This window comes from Argentina silus, assembly GCF_951799395.1.
Source record: "Argentina silus genome assembly, chromosome: 16".
In the NCBI taxonomy this organism is placed as follows: domain Eukaryota; kingdom Metazoa; phylum Chordata; class Actinopteri; order Argentiniformes; family Argentinidae; genus Argentina; species Argentina silus.
In genome coordinates, this window is record NC_139670.1 from 5,308,032 (window position 1) to 5,330,336 (window position 22,305).

General features: G+C 46.1%; 3 protein-coding genes across 4 annotated transcripts in view; 2 read left to right on the plus strand and 1 right to left on the minus strand.

Annotated features, from left to right (window-relative positions):
* The window catches only part of itgb4 (integrin, beta 4), a 22,012-nt gene extending 13,095 nt beyond the window's left edge, over positions 1–8,917 (plus strand). The window contains exons 29-42 of one of the 2 annotated variants that reach the window (XM_083687977.1): positions 134–306; positions 571–751; positions 1,009–1,146; positions 1,269–1,451; positions 1,779–1,907; positions 3,709–3,906; positions 4,057–4,218; positions 4,755–4,895; positions 5,261–5,410; positions 5,571–5,759; positions 5,919–6,074; positions 6,236–6,400; positions 6,804–6,929; positions 7,178–8,917. In XM_083687977.1, coding sequence (XP_083544103.1) covers positions 134–306; positions 571–751; positions 1,009–1,146; positions 1,269–1,451; positions 1,779–1,907; positions 3,709–3,906; positions 4,057–4,218; positions 4,755–4,895; positions 5,261–5,410; positions 5,571–5,759; positions 5,919–6,074; positions 6,236–6,400; positions 6,804–6,929; positions 7,178–7,317 — 2,231 coding nt within the window. In that variant the 3' untranslated portion in view covers positions 7,318–8,917. The remainder of the gene's footprint in view (positions 1–133; positions 307–570; positions 752–1,008; positions 1,147–1,268; positions 1,452–1,778; positions 1,908–3,708; positions 3,907–4,056; positions 4,219–4,754; positions 4,896–5,260; positions 5,411–5,570; positions 5,760–5,918; positions 6,075–6,235; positions 6,401–6,803; positions 6,930–7,177) is intronic. The other variant, XM_083687978.1, reaches the window with a different exon arrangement.
* Positions 8,918–9,783: 866 nt separating this feature from the next.
* On the minus strand, positions 9,784–13,517 carry LOC310817173 (E3 ubiquitin-protein ligase TRIM69; the record flags this gene model as incomplete). The annotated part of the gene is made up of 9 exons (XM_083687611.1): positions 9,784–10,346; positions 10,583–10,609; positions 10,722–10,748; positions 11,401–11,452; positions 11,830–11,970; positions 12,442–12,600; positions 12,699–12,806; positions 12,948–13,046; positions 13,455–13,517. The coding sequence occupies 9 exons, from the start codon at positions 13,515–13,517 to the stop codon at positions 9,784–9,786; spliced, it is 1,239 nt and encodes a 412-aa protein (XP_083543737.1).
* A 3,422-nt stretch (positions 13,518–16,939) lies between these two features.
* On the plus strand, positions 16,940–22,277 carry LOC310816830 (uncharacterized protein). The gene is made up of 16 exons (XM_083687143.1): positions 16,940–17,017; positions 17,689–17,796; positions 17,979–18,054; positions 18,211–18,367; positions 18,834–18,879; positions 19,013–19,071; positions 19,169–19,204; positions 19,398–19,450; positions 19,646–19,778; positions 20,180–20,397; positions 20,706–20,751; positions 20,931–20,996; positions 21,081–21,140; positions 21,281–21,366; positions 21,792–21,886; positions 22,077–22,277. The coding sequence occupies exons 1-16, from the start codon at positions 16,981–16,983 to the stop codon at positions 22,109–22,111; spliced, it is 1,311 nt and encodes a 436-aa protein (XP_083543269.1). The 5' UTR covers positions 16,940–16,980; the 3' UTR covers positions 22,112–22,277.
* Positions 22,278–22,305: the final 28 nt, after the last annotated feature.

Sequence of the window (22,305 nt, forward strand, 5' to 3'; positions counted from 1 at the left end):
CCTCCCTCTCTCTACATCCATCCATCCCTCTCTCTCTACATCCATCCATCCTTCTCTCTCTCCCTCCACCCCTTCCCTCCCTCCCTCCCTCCCTCCCTCTCTCTACATCCATCCATCCCTCGCTCTCTTCCAGGAGATAGCCAGGCTCCAGTGATAGCCTCCAAGCAGACTATGGGCTTCGTCAACCAGACAGCCACGTCCCCCGGCGGTCGCCTCTTCTCCCCGGCCAACGTCAAGGCAACTGCCACCGGCCCCAAGAACATCCGCCTCAACTGGGACCCCGTAGGAAACCCCCTGGGCTACAAGGTGAGGGGGGGGGGGGGGGGGGGGCGTGGTGTTGGGGTGGGGTCGTCACTGAGTTTAGAGGAACCCCAACATCAGAGTTTGTTTTCATGCCATTCTAAAGTCAAGTTCAGTTTATAATCTATGGCATCTGTTATGTAGGTCCCACATAACAAATGTCAAGGAAGCAATGTTGTGAAGGTCCCACTCAAAGTGTCAAGGAAACAATACAGCAAGGAAGTTACCTAATGTGTCCAATTCATGGTGTCTGTTGACCGGTTCCCCCAGGTGAAGTATTGGATCTATGGTGATCCAGAGGCAGATGCCCAGGTGATGGATGTGAAGACCAACCATGCTGAGCTGACTAACCTGTACCCCTACTGTGACTATGAGATGCGCGTGTGTGCCTACAACGCCCTGGGAGACGGAAACTACAGCGACATGGTGCCATGTCAAACCCTGGAGGACGGTGAGTCATTTCCGTTGACCTCTGATCTCTGGGAAGACAACCGAAGCCAGCATTGCTTTGTATACTTATACCCAATGCCAAATGGACAGCTAGCTTCAAGGCACTTCATGTGGTTTCTGAAATGTTTGGATGGGTAAGAGCTAAAGTTCACCCAGCCTAGAAAGGCCTAGAAGTAGGAGCTAGGGATTGATTTGGAATTTGAAGTGGGTTTTATTTTTACATTGTAACTAACCCCCCTATCCCATCCCCTCCCCTAGTCCCCAGTGAGCCTGGTCGCCTGGCCTTCAACGTCATCAGCCCAACTGTCACTCAGATTAGCTGGGCGGAGCCTGCAGAGACCAATGGTGTCATCACAGCCTATGAGGTCATCTATACGCCTATCGATGACGACACAAGTGAGTGACAATGGACCATACACCATCTCCTATTGACATCAACGTATGATGAACAGGTTCGGCCCTGATGTCTGTTTCGAAAACATCCTTAGACAATTCCTGTGCTCCTCCTCTCTCTGCAGAGCCTGTGGGTGGAGCTAAGAAGGTGAAGATAGACAACCCTAAGAAGCGAATGCTCCTGATAGAGAACCTCCAGTCTGCCCAGACCTATTGCTACAAGGTGCGGGCCAAGAACAGTGTCGGTTGGGGTCCCTTCAGAGACGCTACCATCAACCTGGCCTCCCAGCCCAGAAGGCCCATGTCCAGTAAGTGTTGAGTAATCACACTATTGAGACAGTTTATAAAGAGAGACCTCTTTTGAGTCTAGGAGACACACAAGACCTTTTGTGAGAAGTGTGACATCTTAAATGATGTGCCTAACTGGTTTTTATCTCTCTCTCTCTCTCTCTCTCTCTCTCTCTCTCTCTCTCTCTCTCTCACTCTCTCTCTCTCTCACCCTCTTCCTGTCTATGTCTTTCTCTCTCTCTCTCTCTCTCTCTCTCTCTCTCTACCCCCTCTCTCTTTCCCCCCTCCCCTCTCTCTCTCTCCCTCTCTCTCTGTTTTCATCCCTCTCTTCTCTCCCCTCCCTTCAGTTCCTATCATCCCAGACATTCCCATCGTGGATGCGGAGGCAGGCGAAGACTATGACAGCTATCTGATGTACAGCAACGAGGTGATACGAACCCCCACTGGCTCCAAGACACCCAGCGTCTCTGGCGAAGGTGGGTACCCCAGAACTAACATCACCAGGAGCCTCCAGACTCCTAACATTGGTCCCTAGCCACAGGTTTAGCCGCCCTTCGGCATAGTTCCCTCCCATCAGTAGGGTGACTATCTCTATGTTGTTGTACTCTATAAATATGCCTGATTTCTTTGGAAAGGTAGCTGTTGCTGGAGTAACAGCTAATGTGGAGGTCGCTTCTGCTTTAGGAAAGGGAGCATGACATGACAGTAGTGCTGCGTCTTTGCCTTGTTCACTGAGGGAACGTGTGTTGCGTCTCCAAGTGTGAGTCTCCCCTCTTGTCGCTTCATTGCTCAGTGAAAAAGAGTGATTGCAGACACGACTGTTCTAGATCACGCCCATGCAGTGAAGAGAATGAAGCTGTAGTCATCCATCTTGTGCAGGCCAGTTCCACTGCCCACTGAGGCACAAAGAGAAGGAAGAAAGAGAGAGAAAAGGTCTTCAGCATCACAGTCAAGGCTGATGAATGAGAGGGCCTCCTCACTTTCTTTCTCTTCCTTTTTTACTACCTCTCGATCTCTCCCACTCACCCCCCTTCTCTCTCTCTCTCTCTCTCTCTCTCTCTCTCTCTCTCTCTCTCTCTATCTCTCTCTCTATCTCTCATTCTCTCTTAACAAGTTGCCTATGAAGAAACTGCTTGTATATTTCTCCAACTTGACATAGTGCAACAGATCAAAAACGATGTATGTCTCCCTGTCTTCATCTTCATCATGGCTTTGGATTTTGGCTTTATAACTGTCTGTCAGCCACTTCTCATCAAAGCCCCCAACTTTATTTATTCTCTATTCCAGCACCGACCACACACCCTACATCATATCCACTTCATCCTCCTCATTCCTCAAATATTTCCTTCGCCAAAATCAGGGGTGCACAACTATTGTTGAACCGCTAAATGTCCATTTAGGCCACGTTGGTGGTTTTAGCCGTCCATTTCAACCGCTTTGCATTTGCTTTAAGTACCAAGCTACCAGGCCATCCATCCATCCTGCTCACCCACTAAACACCCACCCACTCCCTGCCTGCTTGCCCCTCCCTGCCTCCAATAACAAGGCTTGCGCTGGAAGCATGTCCAGCTCGTGGGTTCAGCCATGGACCTCCGCCAGGTGTCCTGGAGAAAGCATATTGTGGACGTCATCCCCCACCGTCGCCTGAGCACAGACACAGAGACCAGCAACGACGAGACCCCCCAACCCAGCCGAGCGCACACACCCCAGCCAGGTGAAGACCGCCCTGACAGACAGACAGACAGACAGACAAGACAGACAAGACAGACACACATGGCTAATCAACACAATGCTTCCTCTCTTGCCCCCTCCCCCTGCCTCGCACCCATGAGCCTTGCAGCCCCATCCCCCCCGACCCACCGAGGGTCCTCCAGGCATCAACTGCCCCACCTCCAGTTGATGATCATGAACAGGCTTTTCAAGGTGCCTATGTCTGTCTGTACTCTCTCCACCCTCTGGAGAAAAAACTGGTGTAGGAGGCAGCTTGTAGGGCTCGGAAAAAGGCTTTGTTGTGTCGCTGTGAATTGAACGTGGTGGTATCTACTGCATCTCTCTCTGTGCAGTCCAAGTTGTAGGGTGGCCTTTCTGTTGCAGATGTGAGTTGCCGCTGTCACTGGTGTTGAGCTTTGGAACTCTGAATCGTTGGTTCTGTTTGACACCACAGTGTTTGTTTTGGTTCTGCTTGGTTCCGGAATGTTGGTCTCTGTTCTGTTTGCTTCCAGAAATGTTCTCCACTCACCAATCTGGTTGTCCCTGTTGTGCTTTTATTATGTTCAGACCAGATGATGAACGGGAAGTGGGACCAGAGTTTCTTGTACCCAGGGGGAGCAGGTTCGATGACGCGCAACATGTCGTCATCCAGCTACAGCCAGCACTCGCCCTTCTCCACTCTCAGCTCCAGCTCCAACCACAGAGCAGGGGCAGGAGGGAGCTCTACCACCATGGAGTCCACCACAACCTACATATCTGGCCAAGGTAGGTAGCCGCCCAAGTAATGGTTGGGGACACATCTCCGCTTATGGATGACACAGTCGTGTTAAACCTAGCTGTCTTCTCTTCATTGTTATTCCACATTCCTCTCTTTAAACATCCCTCTCTTTCCTCAACCCCCAACCCCTCCTGTAGGAAACTCACTCTCTCGTAGACAGGAGGTGATGATTGGAGGCGGAACACGCACGCAGGAAGTTGTCATGAGGAAGAGGTCGGAGAACAGGGGTTACTATGACGAAAACATCCGAGATTCCATCATCATGGGAGACATGCCCAGTGGATTCATGGACGGTCTAGGTAAGGAAGAGGCTTCTATTGATGAAGACATTTTGAAGGTGAAATGATTCCTCAGATGTGTTCTCTTTGACAAGAGCGCGTTGCAATGTACCTCTGACAGTACTCTGGTCAGAACCTTATGGTCAATGGGGTGTCATGTGAGACCCAGCCTATGTAAGCATCTGGAGCAGGCTTACTGTGTAAGTGCTTGAGGTGGATGGCTTGGTTATCAGTTATCTATATTGGGGCTGTTGGCTGTACAGCAAGCTTGTCTACAGAGAGCTTGCAGGAGCTAGGCTGACTGTCGCTCTGTCCTCCTCTCTCTCCCTTCTTTTTACTCCTTCTCTACTCCCTTATCCACCCTGGTCTCTCTCCTCCCTCATTCCGTCTTCTCTTCTCCACCTCTTTTCTTCCACCCCTCCCTCCCTCGACTCCGTTTCATCCCTCTGCTTCCCTCTCCCTTTCCCTTCCCTCCTCCCGGCTTCTCAACTCCTCTTTCCCTCCTCCTCCCATCCTCTCTCTCTCCTCCCTGGCTCTCTCGCTCCCTGCGCTCCCAGGTGGTTTTGGCTACGGTGGCACAGCAGGCCTGACTCAGACTCAGAGCCAGTACAGCTACAGCCTGTCTCAGGGCTCGCGGGCCAGAACCCAGTCTGAGGACGTCAACGACGCCCTGCAGAACCTGGACAGGGTGCTCCAGGGTGAGTCTGGAGCCTGCATGGTAACCCACAGAGACACCTAGGCCAGAGTATGGCTCTGTCCCTAACCGCCCCCTTAACCCCCCTCTCTTACTCAGTCATTTGTTTTCTGTCTTTCATTCATTCATTAATTCATTAATTCATACTCTCTCTCTCTCTCTCGCTCTTTCTCTCTCACCCTCTCTCTCTCTCTTTCTCTCTTTCTCTCTCTCTCTCTCTCCATCTCTCTCTTTCTCTTTCTCTCTCTCTCTCCCTCTCCATCTCTCTCTTTCTCTCTCTCTGTCATCCTAACTAAGCTGCTACTCCTGAGCAGAACCAGAATCCCACCTGACCCTTCGACCCTTAACCTCTCTGTCCCTCCTCCTCAGACCCAAGGTTGACCCCGGGGGTCCCTGACACCCCCACTAGGCTGGTGTTCTCTGCCCTGGGGCCCACTGCCCTGAAGGTGAGCTGGCAGGAGCCCCACTGTGAGAGGGACGTCCTGGGATACTGTGTCCTCTACCAGCTGCTCAATGGAGGTATGGATCCAATAATGGGTTATATACAGTCACATGCCACTAGAACCAGGCTTTTAACATTGTTTTAAAACATTTGGATCACTGAAATATGAATTGTGTTGTATGGCACAAATATCATTTTTGGGAGCACTGGTGTGAATATCTTATCCCTTGCCCCCAGGTGATGTGAAGCGTATAGACGTGTCCAGCCCAGCAGAGAACTCAGTGGTGGTCCAGGACCTGCTGCCTAACCAGTCCTACCTGTTCAAGGTGAATGCTCACAGTCAGGAGGGCTGGGGACCAGAGAGAGAGGGAGTCATCACCATTGAGTCTGCTGTGGACCCTAACAGCCCCCTCAGCCCTATGCCAGGTAGATAGGTGTACCCCCTCTCCCTTAGTCTCTCATTCACTTTTGTTTCTCCTACTCTCCCCAACTCCTCCTCTGTCGAGCCCTCTATCACTTCATGCTCTGTCTCTGTCTTTCATTCATTCATTCATCTCTCTCTCTCTCTCTCTCCACTCCTCCCAGGCTCTCCATTCACCCTGAGCACCCCCAGTGCCCCCGGCCCCCTGGTGTTCACAGCTCTGAGCCCCGAGGCCCTGCAGCTGAGCTGGGAGAAGCCACGCAAACCCAACGGAGACATTCTGGGCTACGTGGTCACCTGCGAACAGCTGCACGGAGGAGGTGAGACTGTTGGGAGAGCAAACACATCATGGGATGGGGGGGGGGGACTTATGTTTTGCTTCTCTTCAGCAGGTCTGTTATGTATGTTGCTAGAGAATGTCCAGTCCGGTCCCATTCATAGTTAATTATAACCCCACCCTCCCCTCTTCTCCCCCAACCAGGTGAGGTGCGTTCCTTCCAGGTGAGCGGGGACAGCTCTGAGACCAGTCTGACTGTTCCGGACCTGAGTGAGAACATGCCCTACAAGTTCAAGGTTCAGGCCAGAACCACGCAGGGCTTCGGGCCCGAGCGAGAGGGCATCATCACCATCGAGTCTCAGGACGGCGGTAAGAGGAGTCCTCCTGGAAGAGACGTCGTTGTGACACCGTAGAGCAGCGGAGGCTGGTGGAGGTGGAAATCGGAGGACAGGCTCATTGTAATGCATGGAATGGAATGAGGAATGGATTTTTTCTATAATGCATTTCTCTTCCCATTCCATGTATTATAATGAGCCCGTCCTCCGATTTCTGATTTCTACCTCCACCAGAACTTCCCTCATATCTCTCTATCTTCTGTGTTCATTGCTTCTCTCTGTACCTCTCTTTACCTCTCATTCTCTCTCCATCTACAGTATATAGCTCTCAATTAATAGTGATTTCTTGCAAGGATCTCCGAAAAAGTTTTATGATTTTATAATGACAGTTTTACATGATTTCATTCTCCCTCTCCCTCCCTTTCTTCCATCTGTAGGTAGTATGTCTCAGTACAGTGGCAGCAGCCAATCCATGACAAAGAGAGAAGTCTTCCAACTGCCAACACAGGTCAACACTCAGACCAACGTCAGCCACACCATGTTCAACGACCCCTACTTCTCAGGTACAGCATTTCACATTGTCACACCATCCACACCAACCTTATTCTCTAACTGTAAATCTATCAACTCGAAAAAGCAGTTCCAGAAGAGACTTCTTGGGTTTGCAAAGCCTTATTTTGGTAGTGGAAAAGCTTCAAAGATGTTTTGATAGATAGATAGATAGATTATCATATTATTGATTATCGATCAATTATTTTCCTCTCTCCCTCACACATACTGTCCACCAACCATCTTCCTCCCCCTCTTCCAGACGGGGGGATGATGATGACGACCCAGCACACAGAGACCAGTGGTATGGTCACACGTCATGTGACCAAGGAAGTAGTCCAGAGGAGCGTGGTGGGCGGCACCAGCGTCACCAAGAAGGTGGAGAGGTTCTACGAGTCCTGAGGTCAAGGGTCATCTCCAAGATGGCGTCCATAGGTCTGACATGCGAGGAAGGGTATATAATAGTCACTGTTATTGTGGTGATGTAAAAGCGTACACGTATGTTATGTGTATGTTTTTTGCACTAGTGTGATGAGGATTTTGTGACAAGGAGGTGTGCTGTTTCAGCTCCTTGTTGTCTGAGGAGGAGGGAGGTTGATCTCCGGTCTGTTACAAACAACGGCTCCTGTCCTGTCCTGTTATGTCCTGTCCCTGACATGGGGATTCATTTCATTCTTCACATTTATTTGTTTCCGTTTATTCCAATTGTTTCTGTTTCATTTAAAACATGTACATTCAAATAGCTCTTATCATCTTCCAAAGACAGACTCCCTCTGCTGGAATTACCGGGTATCACACCAACAGGTTTTAGGTCAGGCCAGTTGGTTCATCCGATACCGGTACATCTCAATAATCTGAAGTAGCTTCCTCCATATATTCTTTTCTTCAAGTACACTGATGTGAAAGAACTGGATTGTTGAAATGTAATACTTACATAACATTACTTTCACTTTCGGTCAGTCTTTAACACACTGCAGGTGAAAGAAAGGAGACATGAAAAGGGAAGGAGCCACTTTAGGTTATTGAGATGCAGCCTTAGAGAGTGTTTGCATCAAGCAGATCTACCCTGATGAAGATTAGCTGATTTAATGGGACACACAGAGGCCAACACACACACACACACACCCACAATGACATTCATAGACACTAAGTCAGTGATCTGCAACACAAGTACAGTTTGTGAGGTTGATGAGTTCTTTGCTGCAACAGTTCACAAATACCCTAAATTATACTTTTTGGTTTTTAGGGAATGTTTGTTTATAGAGCGTTGTGTTGTTTGATAATGCAAAAAAACATACACTCATTACAAATATATAGACTGGTATTTTCTGTATTTAAACCTAAAGGAAATTGAAATTGTATGCCAAATACTGTATTGCAATGTTTTTTGTTTGTGTAAGATTATATGTTTATATGTGTTATTTTCTTTCTGATATAAATTTACGAACAAAGCATATTTTTATGATATAGATCATGATAAAATCAAATACTTTTATGTATTTCATGTAATAGTGTTTCATGCCTCAAATGTGGTAAACCATTTCTCCATCACCATTTCATTACAACTGGATGATAGGTTCAAAAAGGTGTGCTTCTTTCCTCAAACCTATTAGTTCCTTGTTTAATTCATTAGCGTAGATCAAAAACACTTGGTCCTGATATTTCTTTGGGATATGTTGAGACAGAAAGATTGTATTCCCTTGTTTATGTATGTTTACTCTTCAATGCAAAATTTTGTTCATTATAAAGACTCTTTAAACTTAGTAAGATAGATGGGGAGAGGAACTGTTTTTGTAAGAAAATAACGTAGCGATGAACTCCTGTGACATATCATAAATGTACCAAAAACATACTTGGCAAACCATTTCTACTGCATACCTTTGTTCATCTTGTGTATCTGTTACTTCATTTAACAGTCAATCATCAGATACAAATAATCTGTGTTTTTTTTTATCTGGCATGTCAAGTGTATTGCACTTAATAAAGATTGAATTGAAACCTCCATGTCATTGGTGCATTTCTGTCTGTTGATGATGAACGTGCTGTATTAGGTGGGGAAATCGCCAGAAAGCACAACCGAGAGATTAATTTTCATATTTTTGGTAATTTATTGATGACTGAAAAAGCATTGTTATCACACCATTATACACACAATGTAAATATGAACACGACCACATCATCCAAAAAATATGCTAGTGTGCCTTATGAGAATGCCTCAGACTGCAGCAAGCTTCTATGCGAGTTGGGGGTCAGAGAGAGGAAGAACGAGAGGGTTTGAACGCATGCAGCCTTCACCTACGACTGTCAAACCTCCTGTGTTGTTCAGCCTCCCTTCTGTCCATGTGGGGCAAGCTGTCACTGAACTAGATAGCTCAACTACATTGGGTCTTTGGGTAGCTGGTAGCACATTCTTTTACAGTGCCGTAACACCGTGAAATACCTCGTAAACAAATTTCCACCTCAGAAGCGAATCGGTTCTGAAGCGCTGGCGCATAAAAGTGTAGTTACCAAGAACCTTCAAAATATACATTCATTTTGATATTTCCACATTAATTTCATTCAGAACCAATACAAGTAATTACTTATTTTCCCCAAGAGGTGTTAGCTGGTATGAGCACTGTAAAGAGAAAGTGTAACAAAGAGAGGTAATGATTGTTCCTCAAACCTGGTCCGGGGGACCCTCAGAGTTAGCACATTATTGTTCTAGCCCAGCACTAGCACATCTGATTCAACCAATCAATCAATCAATCACGCATTAGGACCGTGGTTAGCTGAATCAGCAGTGTTAGTGCTGGACTGGAATAAAAACATGCACTCTGTTGGTGTCTCCTGGACCAAGGTTGAAGAACACAGTAGACAGAAGATGGTTCAGTTCCAGAGACAGGGTCCAGGACACAGGCATGGTTCTCTGGCCTCTGCTGACCTGATCACCAGGTCCTTGACCACCTCCACAGTCCCAAAGACCGGGAACAGTCTCTCTGTGAACGTCTCGCTGTACGTGTAGATGTGAGACCTCTTCTCCACATCGTAGAAGGACAGCTGCCCCTGCTCATAGTCCAGGTACACCCCCACCTTCCTGGGCACCAGATTCTGGGACAGGGGGGTGGTGGGCACCGTCAAGGCCTTGAGATCCGTCCCCCTCTCCAGACGTAGGGTCAGGTAGCCCGTCTGTGTGTTGAGGGAACGGTAACCCTTCCTCACAGCAGAGGCTTTAGCCACTCCCAGCCTCCAGTCCCGGTCGCCCACCTCGACCTCCCAGTAATGGCGTCCAGAGGTGTAGCCTTGGCTTCCCAGAGCGCACCACCAGCCATCGAAGCGCCGGGGGCAGTTGGGGACGTTCTGACGCTCAAGGCCGCAGCAGCGCATGCCCTTGTTGTTGTCGGTCATGACCAGGTCAGGGTTGGCTGTGTCAGGGTCAATGGTGACTTCCTCTGTGGGGCGAGATTGAAAATGATGAATACTGGAAATATTACTTCCAACATATGGGATGAGAAAATATGAGAGGTCCAGCTCAAAATAATTTTCAATGAATTCTACACTCATATGCTACTTCGACATGGTCCAACAGCTTTTGAACTGGGGTTCCTTTTTCATAGTCAAGGCAGTGCAATATATTTCTATATAAATAATGTATTTCTCAACTGCACACACATTTTTGCACACGTACCTGCAGCATCACATATCCAGTTCCACACTGAAAGGAAAGCCAACAGAAATAGTCGTCAGGGTAAGAAACGTATCAAATCTTTACGATTGCATTTATAGTTGTATTCGATCATCACATGTCCAGCATGGGTTTCACTTACCAATATGGGGGATGTATCTGGCTGCATCTAAAAACATAAGCAAATCATTTAGTTGAAAAGAATCTAACTGTTATCTTTATCCCTTATCAAGTATGTATGTTAATTCCTATGGTATCTATGCGCTATATCTTTAATAATCTTGTATTAATAATAATCAGCAGTGCTTCAAGCTATTCATCAACTATGTCACTCACACCCAGCACAACTGATTGATTTACTTTTCAATCTGCTTGCTGAAAAGTGCTGCCGCTCAAAATTCCCGTTTTTCAATTTCAGTTCGACCAGAACAGAGGTTCTGGATGGCAACTTAATCCCTTCAAACATGTTTTATTTGCTGACGAGCTCCTCCGTCAAAGGATTACTATTTAATCCGTTGATTTATCTTTTAAGCCCAGATCAACTTCCCCTGCAACTAGGATATTGTTATCCTTTCAATACCAATTCAATCAATTCAATCACTCAATACCAATTCACACATATGTACCAATTCACACATATGTACAATTGTTCTCATCAGATGTCTTCTCATCAGTTGCCACACCTAGCAGGGGATTTCTCTGCTTTGTCTTTCTGATAGCATCTCCCTGGTAGTCACTCAGTCACTGGTGGCTGTGACACATTCCATTGTGAATAGCTGAAGAGCACTCAAACAATCACACGAGTCTCACAAATCACTCACCAATCCTCTGACTCCTCTGCTTTCTGATTAACCATTGCTTTGGCACGTCCTCCTACAAACAAACACAAAGGACACGTCTGAGCCAGCACGTCTGTGAGATAAGGGAGGCGTGAACCTCTCCTGGACGACATGCCCGAGGGTGGTGATCTATAATGTATTACTCATCATGGTTGAATAACTGAGTTGATCATTGAGATCTGTATCAGGTATCAGGATGCATACCACAGACATACCCGAGTGGCCTCAAACAAGCTGAGACAACTGCATCATAATGAGCATCATTGGTAAACACCTTCCTTATGTAACCGGGTTGAATCGTTAAACTCACTCATCAGTGCGTGAGACACAAGTTTGTAACTTTCACAGTGCTTGAATAACATCCTAACCCTGCGTCACTGTGTTGTAGCTGATAGGGATGGACATCCGTACCTTGTCAGGGCTGTCAGCACTCAGCACAGTCCACAGGACGAGCTCCAAGGCTGGGAGCAGGTTGGGCAGGCGGCCCCTCCTCCACTGGAACTCCAGGTCATCCAACATCATCAGCACAGGCTCCCCAAGCCAGATGGTGGGCTACCGGAGAGAGGAGGGAAGAAGGGAGGGAAGAGGAGAAGGAGATGGTCAGACGGACAGAGAGGAAGAGAGAGAGAGGAGAGGGTCATATTGATAGCAAGCAACAAATACTATTTTATAGATATATGATTTGTCATGTCTGCTGTAACTTTTAGCAGACAGGTTGAACTTTCCTCTGTGTGCATCCTTAATTACAGCTACTGTGTGAGTTGATTTCTGTGGAAGAGAAGTTTTTCTAATCATCTTTATGAGCAGATGAGAAACTAGGCCAAGGAGCTGGGACTTAGTCACAGAGGTGTCTATGGGGCCAGCACCAAGATTGAGAGAGAGAGAGAGAGAGAGAGAGAGAGGGAGAGGGAGAGAGGGAGAGAGAGAGGAGGAGGAAGCGAGAGAGAGCTTGCAGATAATCATAGGGTTGCCCTAGCGATAGGCTTCTTGGTCTAGAGCCAGCGCCTTCCCGTCTGTCCATACCTTTGCCCTGTTCTTAAGCTCTCGTGTCCAGTCCATGATGACCCGTTTAGGGGGCCCCATGTCGTACTCTCCCCCTGTCTCCAGCATGCAGAGGAGGTGGCCCTTCCAGTCCCTCTTCTCTGGCTTCTCAGGCTGGAGCTCTGTCTGGGTGCTCCTGGGCTGCACAGCACACACAGGGGACATGAGGGTTACCACAGTTGACATTGACAAAGTTTGCCACGTGGTGGATGTTTTTGTCTCCTTGGTAGAGTACCCACCTGCATTGTCTTCTCCAGCACAGCAGCCCACTCCACGATGAAGTCTCTACACACGCTGGGGGGCCAGGTGTCCTCACTGGTCCAGATATGGGCTAAGACGTTCGATCTCTGCAATGCAAGAGGGTTGATATAGTAGTGTGTGTGTGTGTGTGTGTGTGTGTGTGTGTGCGTGCGTGCGGGAATACGTGTTTGTGTGCGTGCATGTGTGTGTGTGTGTGTGTGTGTATGTGTGTGTGTGTGTGTCTTTACCTGGCACACTCTATTGAGTTCCCTGGCCAGTTCCATGATGAACAGCTGACTCTCCACTAAAGGCTCCTTCTTCTCATTCCTCACTTTCTTACGAGTCTCCTGAAACAAAGAGACAGTTGATCAATGAAGGAAAACAACACTAACAACAATCACCAAAGAAGTCCTCCGTGTAACGAACACGTCCTGTGAGTCCATCTCAGTCCAATCACATTGGAGCAATCCGGAAAACCATTTGTCTTGTTTGTCTTTATGTGTGTATAAGAACTGTACTAATAAAGTGTATTATCACTAGGTGAGGGTGAGAGTGGAGTGGGTGATGGTGAGAGTGAGAGTGAGAGTGAGGGTGAGAGTGAGGGTGAGAGTGAGAGTGAGAGTGAGAGTGAGGGTGAGGGTGAGAGTGAGAGTGGAGTGGGTGATGGTGAGAGTGAGAGTGGGTGAGAGTGGGTGAGGATGAGAGTGGGTGAGAGTGAGGGGAGTGATAGGGAGAAGTGTCCCTATTGGTCCTACCTTGAGGCGGATCTTGAGGTTTTTGGCTGGCTCGATGAGGAACTGGAGGCACTCCTTCATCATGTTGGAAGCTGGCGAGAGAGAGAGAGAGAGAGAGAGAGAGAGAGAGAGACACAGAGAGAGAGAGAGAGAGAGAGAGAGAGAGAGAGGCCCTGTGGCCCAGCAATCAAAGGTTTTAATACGCTGGCACTCAGTCTGTCAGAGTTGGGTCTGAGCTACAGCTGACTATGCTCCAATAGCACCTCAAATCGATGAGAGAGCAGAATAGGCTTATTTATGAGTAGAGTTAAATGGGTACAGTAGTGTGTGTGTGTGTGTGTGTGTATGTGTGTGTGTCTGTGTGTGTGTGTGTGTGTGTGTGTGTGTGTGTGTGTGTGTGCGTGTGTGTACTGCGCAACTTTTCATCATTACACTGCAGTAAAGGTCCACAGAGGGATCATTATGGCCTTCACCTATCACTTGCTTTAGAGAGATAAAGAGAGAGAAAAAACTGAAAAGGAAACAGCAGAGAGGAGAGAATAGCACACAGAGAGAGAGAGAGAGAGAGAGAGAGAGAGAGAGAGAGAGAGAGAGAGAACTAAAAGGGGAGAGACAGTAAAAGAGAAAGAGAGTAGAAACAGGGGGAGAGAGAGAGAGAGAGAGGGGAGCAGAAACTGCGCAGTAACAAGATTTCAGGATATGTGTGGGATGGTGTGTCTTGATCACGGCCTTGGAATCTGACAGATATTCCAAGGAGATCCGAAACAGCAACTGAGAGCACTTTTACAACGCGCCGGAGGGCAGTTTGTTGGATCCAGCAGTGTTGAATCAGCAGCCCTCCCCTACAACGCTACGGTGATGCATCGTGCATTTGTTGTACCTCCGCCTGTGATGAAGGCAGGCGGAACAGGGCCAAAAGATGATGCCATTGACTTTCCAAGGAGAGTAGTGCAACGATGCTGAGAGAACTTTGGCAACAGACTGGCAACAGACAGGGCTCCAACAGACTCTGTTTAAACCACACGCAGCACACAGCATCAAAGACACCTCAAACAAAATGTCTTAATTTATACTTAAAGGGACACGTCATAAATGTTTAACATCACATTATCTATAAATGTTCTAGTTCTGGAGTCAAAAAGACAGGAGAAAAGGTCCTAAGGAAATTACCTGCTATGATGTCATTGGGGGGGGGGTTCCGTTTTTTTCGAAACTACAATGACTTTCCAACCAGAGGGAGTGTGTTTGTGGCTGTAGTCTTTGATATCACAGGGGGTAAATTCGTTAGGACCTTTTATCTTATCATTTTGACTACAGAACATAGAACATGGCCTTTTCACATATGTAGACACTGGTATGGTGATGGAGATAATGACTGTGATGTTAAAAAATGATGAAGTGTCCCTTTAACTTCAATGTCACTTTCCTTCAATTTCATTCTTCTTCTACTTCTATTTCATCGTTTTTTTCAACCCTATGTTACTGTAGGCCTAATTCCCTGGGAAACACTGGTGCGATAAACTCATCTGGTAGCCTACAAACGCCTAAACCGATAAGCAAAAGTCATGTTGAAGACCAGGTAATTTCCAATAGGGAAAGTTGTTGATGAATAAAATCTGCTCTTTATAACAGAATTAGAGCTGTATCTCTCAATATAGTGTAAATACATTAATGTTGAGTATAACATTTGAAAGCCTTTGCATGCCCAACATTTTGCGCACCTTTGTTTTATACGCAGATAGCCTAAGAGATTTGTGAAGAAGCTCATTTTCAACCACTGTCCCAAAACGTGATAAAACTAATTGACAAAAACGTAGGTCAGGTGTGTTTGCGCTCCATGTACAAAACAACAGCCGGGATAAAAAGGGATTAGCGCGCGGAACATTGCAAGACCTGCGACCGAGACACGTGCGCGCACCCAGTGACAAGAGACACCTATCTGAGCCGGTGCCACTGAGCCGGTTAGCGAATTAAACCGATAAAGCAAATTAAAGACACGCTGAGACACACCACAACAGGGGGTTCCGTGACACACCACAACAAATCGAAACATTAACCACCGAAATTGAGACATACTGTAGCCTACTGAATCACAAACTAGTTTCGAAACAGAGTGAGGGGATGGTGCATATCGATGTTCTAGGCCAACATTGTAGAGAGTCTTTGAGATTATGGGCAATCCAGGATTACTACCTCTACCCCTGCACACAACTTCAACTTCTATTTTAGGGTTTAGCACCTCTGCCCATCTGGAACAGAGCATCACAACAGACCACAAGACTACTAGTTTCCTGCACAGTCCATGTGCTGCGTCCATGCGTTATTTATTATTTATTTATCAATATACTTCATAATTGATAAATAAATAATGAAATGGTAATAATAGCGTACATAGTGAGGTTGGAACAGGCGCATGTTTCAAAAGTTATTTTACCCTTTAGTCAAAATGTTCCTGTCTTTTTCACGAGGGTTAGAGTGGAGGTGGGAATAAATGCACAATAAAACAAATAACGAATAATTAATTTAGTTGCATTTATTTAATTTGAACCAGGGTTATTGCTGGTGTATGTGTTTACCAATAACTAATAGGACAACAATATTAGGCTATTATTTATTTTTTGCGCCAGTTTGCCTATCCTAACGAATTACCGACCGCTGCCCTATAAGCGTTGGCCCGGCAAGTAGGACTATTTTATTTAATACACTTACAGGCACGAAAAAATTTGGATATTCTCCATTCAATAAAAGTGCAATATTATGCCTTCTTGTTTTTCCAGCGAAGTATAGCTACAAAGTGCGCTTATGCGTAATGCTTGCATCCAGTTTGCATGAAGAGTGAGAAATGAGAAATCATTGCAGATGAATATTACAATAATATCACATAAGGAAGACTTACCTCGGGAATCCACACGACAGCTAGTCCGTGCTAAGCAACGAAAACGTATTTAGTTTCTCTACACCTGTATAACTAGCTTCTGTAGCCTACACTGACCCATCCACGCCCGACTCTATCTACCGCATCTGAAGAGTGAGGGTGCGATTTAACTAACACCCCAGGCAGCCTGTAAGGTGATCAATCAATGTCCGGGCGTTTCCGACTCGCTCACGAATAGTGACGAAACAGGTGGATTTATTTATTTGTCGGTCGGCGTAGACCTCGGCTACAGTACTAGAAGCCATCCACATGAGGTCGCTAGAGTAGCTACAGCAAATTATCCATATCTCGTCCTAATTTCAAACGAGTGATTATAATGACAGTGAACAACAATGTACAATGTAGCCAGCAGAGAGAATGCACTGATCTGGAACATTCTAAAGCCGCGTTGTTGACATACATACTATAACCTATCATTGCTCACATGTCCAGTCTGATTCACCCATACGTGATGTGTGAATGTGGATATTGTTTATCTTTCCCTGGATGTTACTATGTGGAACACCCAAGGGAAAGGGTGTCTCGGTATGTTATTGACATGCGGAAGTGTGTGTAAGCTATGACGCGCTGTTCAAAGACGGGCGGTTTGGTGCGTGTGGCTGTGCTGAGAATATGCCCCCTAAAGACCCACTACTTGGGACCCTAAAAGGTAAGGTAGTCCTGGGAGAATGGGGAGTGGAATAGCCTGGTTCCTTGCTGTAGTGTTTTTATACACAATATGGACAACACATTTGTGATAGAGAGTATCCGAATACATGCGATGTCTATAACATGACAGACGCTCCTTTGTCCGACTATAGCGCTCATTTACTGTTAAATTCAATAAAAAAACAAAACACATCCTGTTTCTATTTAACGGCTTTGATTAGTGATCTATATAGTTATTAAACATGTGATTATGGTATCTATTTTTAAAAGTTGTAGGATACATTTTAGCCTGTATGGACTTTTGAAGATCTGACGTTAATATTTTATTGTTACAACTAAAAGCAGTCGCTTTGCTTTGCATCTCTCATTCTATTCCTCTGTTGCATTCTATCGCTCCCTGGCGCAATCTAAGACGCTGCATGCATGGTTAGGACTATATCGCACATTATGCAAAACACAAAAATAATCAGGGGTGATGTTCAGGTTGCTTGGCAACCAACGGTCCTTTACCTTCATATGGGTACAGTACCGGTGTCAATCACAATACTCCAAATAAAAAATACACACGCGCACACATTAACCTAATATTGTCCATGTATTGTGCCCCTATCATCTGTCAATGGTCCATGATGCAGTATGCAAGGTCTGTGTATTGTATTCCGGCTCCGCTAGTGTGTATCCTGAACCTCCAGTCAGAAGGGGGGATTGTAACAGACCTCAACCCACATCTGTCCTCCTGCTGTGAGCTTCTCGAGCTCATCCTCAAGAAGGGGCTCCAGCGTGAGTAGTGCACTCACCTGCAGGGTTGCTAGTTCATTCTCCATTATGGCTGTCCTCAATCAATCACCACACTATTACAGTATTGCATTCTGTGTGTGTGTGTGTGTGTGTGTGTGTGTGTGTGTGTGTGTGTGTGTGTGTGTGTGTGTGTGTGTGTGTGTGTGTGTCCTCTCCCCCCTCAGAACCACTCCTAAGTCTGGTACAGAGGGACTACTGGCAGTGTTTTGAACAGCTTCTACACCAGGACACATGTGGCAGGTAAGCAGCTGCACACACAAACACACACACCGACCCATACAATGATAGAGAACTACTGTTACGGACATGAAGAGTACAACACTGTTTGATCAAATGAGGCCGTTTCTATTTTGACAACTTTCCGTTGATCTATTTCTCTCCATGATGTTTGGCTAGGCTGAGTGCTGTGTCTCTGGCAGTTGAACAGACAACAGCCTGCAGGAAGCTTTTGACAGCTCAGGGACGAGGCCGCTACCTTCTCAGGCTTGCGCTAAACCGGAGAGTTCTAGATGGAATCATCAAACACTTCTTACACACACCCAAAATCTTAGAGGTCAGTTTGTTGTCTGTTTCAGTCCCACTTGATTGCTGTTCAATTACATCTAGTTGCAAAGTAACTTCTCTTGTAACCTCAACAGAATAGGATCTCCAGTTACAGGTAAGTCATGCATAGAGCTATGAAATAGTTTTACATTTTATATCCCTGTTAGTCAGTGTCTAATGCTAGGTACTGTTCTCCAGTAATAATAATAATATATGCCATTTAGCTGATGCTTTTACCCAAAGCGATTTACATTGCAATGAGTGCATACACTTCAGTATATATGGTCCCAGCAGGAATCAAACCCACAACCTAAGCGTTGTTAGCGCCATGCTCTACCGACTGAGCCACAGAGGACCACAGTGACCAGTGTAGTTAAACAGTAACTACATGGTATAAGGGAACTCAATACAATGTAAACACAAATACTTTATTGCTTAAAAAAGGAGAGTTGAGATTGGTTCTCTTTGTTTTTTAGTGGTACAACCCAGCTATCTCAATTCTCAGGAATGAGGAATTTATGGGTGAGGCTTTTCTCCTTCCCTTCTTGTGTCCATGAAATGGTTGGCAAAACTCAGGAACTTGGAAATGGTTTTCACCACCTCACGTTTGTGGTGTCCAACACTAACAACAATAATGATGTCCTTCCTCTCTCAGAGCCTTTCATGTCCCTGCTTCTGGTCCTCTCAGACATGGAGTTCAAACTGGACCTGGAGGTAAAACCATTTCCTCTTCCTGTTTCTGATTATGATGATGTTGATGGATGGCACATGCACACACATACAAACATAAACATGGTTTTTTTCACTTCAGAACTGCAGTTTTCTGGATGAGAGTTGGCTCCTACCAGTAAGTTATCATAATAATAACTGATACGACCACAACAATCTGGCTTCACCGCCTTTTGGGCATATCCATGAGATCCATATCTCAAATTACTAAATGATATTATTTGACATTACATTCACTATTGGGAATTGAGTGTCCCATGAGACACAGCCCATGCATCTTTCAACGCGCTGAAGGCTCCACCTGTTTTCAGGTGTGTGAGGTGTATGAAGCAGTGCCATGTCGGGAGCTTGGGATGGTCCTCAGGTCAGTGCATTTGTCCTTCCTCATAATGGCTGAGTGTGTATGTCTCTGAACTCATATACACAGCCATCCACTCTCTCCCTCCCCACCTCTCTCTCTCCTTCTCCCCCCCCCATGATCTCTCTAGTCACCCTTTTCTTTTCTGTCTTCTTCTCTCTAATCTCTCTCTCTTTCTCTCTCTCTCTCTCTCCCTACAAGGTATCTCAGTGGGCGTGTCTTTGTCCTGGACCTGTTGTCAGGTAGCCAGGCCCAGGTGGACAGGTGTGTCCATCCTGGTGACATCATCGATGAGATCAACGGAATCTCCCTACGGAACGCTAACAACGGGCAGGTGAAGAAACGTCTACCACACAAACCCTGTCTGTTAGCCTAAGATCACCTGAATACCTTCAGAGCTGCAGAGTCTGAGTCATGCACACTTCATCCAACCCAGTGTGAATGAATGAATGAATGAATAGATGGATGGAGGATGGATGATTGGATCGGTAATTAAATGGATGGATGGAGGGATGAATTAATAAATGGATGGATGGATGGATGGATGGATGCTCCCCACAGCTCAACACAGTGTGTCGACATATCATTTCTACAGAACAGTTACATCTTTGATAAACCAGGCTTATATTTCTATAACAAGGAAGAGGGCATTTCTACATGACTCTAAACTATACCCAAAGAAAGTACACAGACTGCAAATGTAAAATGTGATTTTACTGTGCACTGTGTACTCAGGCCGGTGTAGTCCTCTCTCGGCTAAAGGGGCGTCCTCTGTCCCTGCGTGTCCTGCGGTGGAGGGGGCAGGATGGGGGCATTTATCGGCCCCTTATCAAGGTCCTTCGGGCCCTCAGAGAAGAGAACCCCTCACTCCAGCTGGGCCCCCCTCCGTCTTCACAGCAGCCCACCAATGAAGGCCGGAAGCCAGCGCCGTCACAGTGCTTCAAAGAAGGAAGGCAAGTCGGAGGTTGTCATCCAACAAGCCAACCCCCTAGCCCCTACCCCCTAGAAAAGTGTGTTGATATGATTGGACTCGATATCAAAATTTCAAAAGTTCTGTCTAGCCTATCAGAGGGCAAGGTGGAGCTATTACCATGTGTTGGTATCCAATCATTTAATTCATCTACACTAGTGGCTAAGGGGTTGGGCCTAAGGACTGTTTCTGGACCAGGTCATAGCTTTATTCTACAATATGTAGGCCTATTACAGTTGTACACCCACATGTTATCATAGACTGAGACTGTGAAACCCCTCTCCCCAGCAGGATTGTGTACATTGTGCAGTTCTTGGGAAAGGCAAACATTGGAATGGTAGATATATTTGCACATTATAATTCAATGTTGCTGTTTATTTGTAGTAAAATCTGTGACCGTGCCTTACTGCTTGACAGTTCAATTTTCATTGTATTTTCGGTACATCAATGGTGGTCTTCATGTACTTGTTGTGTTTGTGTGTGTGTTAATGTAACGACTGTCCCTTGTCTGCCCAGTATGGAGGCAAGGAGGTGTTGCAGCACGCGATTCCCAGAGTCTTACAGGAGAACCAACCCAGCAAGGTAGATACTACCAAAGGACACAGAGGCCTAAATGGACATGCCTTAAAAAAAACACCAGTTAATTTAATTTCAATTATCCAACAGGAAGTACTAATGGACATGAAGGAAACTCATTTGTCTGGCACTGTGAAAAACACTAAGGAAGTGAGTATATCCTACCTCAAGCATAAACAACATTCATTTTACTCTAATAGGAATGACTGTGTTATGATACGGAGATCTACTCTAACGTGTTGAAATTCCCATGATTTCCTCCTGTGTGTGTGTGTGTGTGTTGTCCCAAGGAGTTGTTCCAGCATCATTACCCGGAGATCTCTTGCGTAGGGAGGTTTGGTCAGCCGGACTATACTGTCTTTGCATTCTGTGTGGCGTAAGTACCGTAATCAGGCTTTGGAAATATTGACATTGCTATATCATTGAGACGTAGTAGAGCATTCACTCTATCACTGAGAGCAGAAACAGGGAGACTACACATCGACAGGCTTTTGCAGGCTTTCTCCACCACAACGCAGTGAACCTAACAATCTACGCAAATGAAAATCAAACCCGCTGTAACCATGATAATGCCCTTCAATTATTCATGCTAGTTGATGAACAAAAATAGCATAACATCCCCGGAGGATGGGCTATAGTGGTAGCATCCAGTCTTTCTGCATTCCTGTCTTGTCGCACACCTCCTCATACTGGCCAGAGTGGTTAGCAGCAGGGATGATGAAACGCTCTGAGCTGTCACTGGTCTGTTGTCATTGGCTGAGAGCAGATGTTGTCTGAGGATGTGATTGGCTGCATTTTCAGAGACTCCCCAGAAACTCCTCAGTCGACGGGCTTCTGCTGTGTTGTGCTGAGGGCAGGTGCTGTGAAGGACTGTGAGGAAATAGTAAACCGTATCGGTGAGTGACACTGAGCTCTTGTTGTATTATATGGCTAGTAATACGCATCTCTACGGTATGAAAAGGGAATTGACTACAAAGTAATTTCTGTGTGAAGCTTGTTTAGTGAGATGTGATCACAACACTGAAAAATCAAGACATTTTTGGTCACAACTCAAGTTACAGTATGCTTCTCATTTCCCCCCCACAGCTACTGGTTTCAAACAAACTGAATGGTTTGTATGAGATTGTTCCCCTGGATACATGCCGAGTTTCTAAATATGTTTAGAGATGTGATTGTACTGAAGGACAGAGCAAGCTAGTTCTATAATTGTGCCTATATGTTGCTGTACAGTGAAGTTAATGTATATACAAACAAATGTAACAATCATGTATTGTAGACATGTTGTTGAACAATTTGTCTTCCATGTAGATATAGA

Excerpts from the sequence above, each read along its gene's own strand:
- LOC310816830 (XM_083687143.1), top strand. The coding sequence starts at position 16,981 with ATGCCCCCTAAAGACCCACTACTTGGGACCCTAAAAG. Across the intron at positions 19,072-19,168 it reads AGTTCAAACTGGACCTGGAG|AACTGCAGTTTTCTGGATGA; the intron begins GTAAAACCATTT and ends TTTTCACTTCAG. Across the intron at positions 21,141-21,280 it reads CTGTGAAAAACACTAAGGAA|GAGTTGTTCCAGCATCATTA; the intron begins GTGAGTATATCC and ends TGTTGTCCCAAG.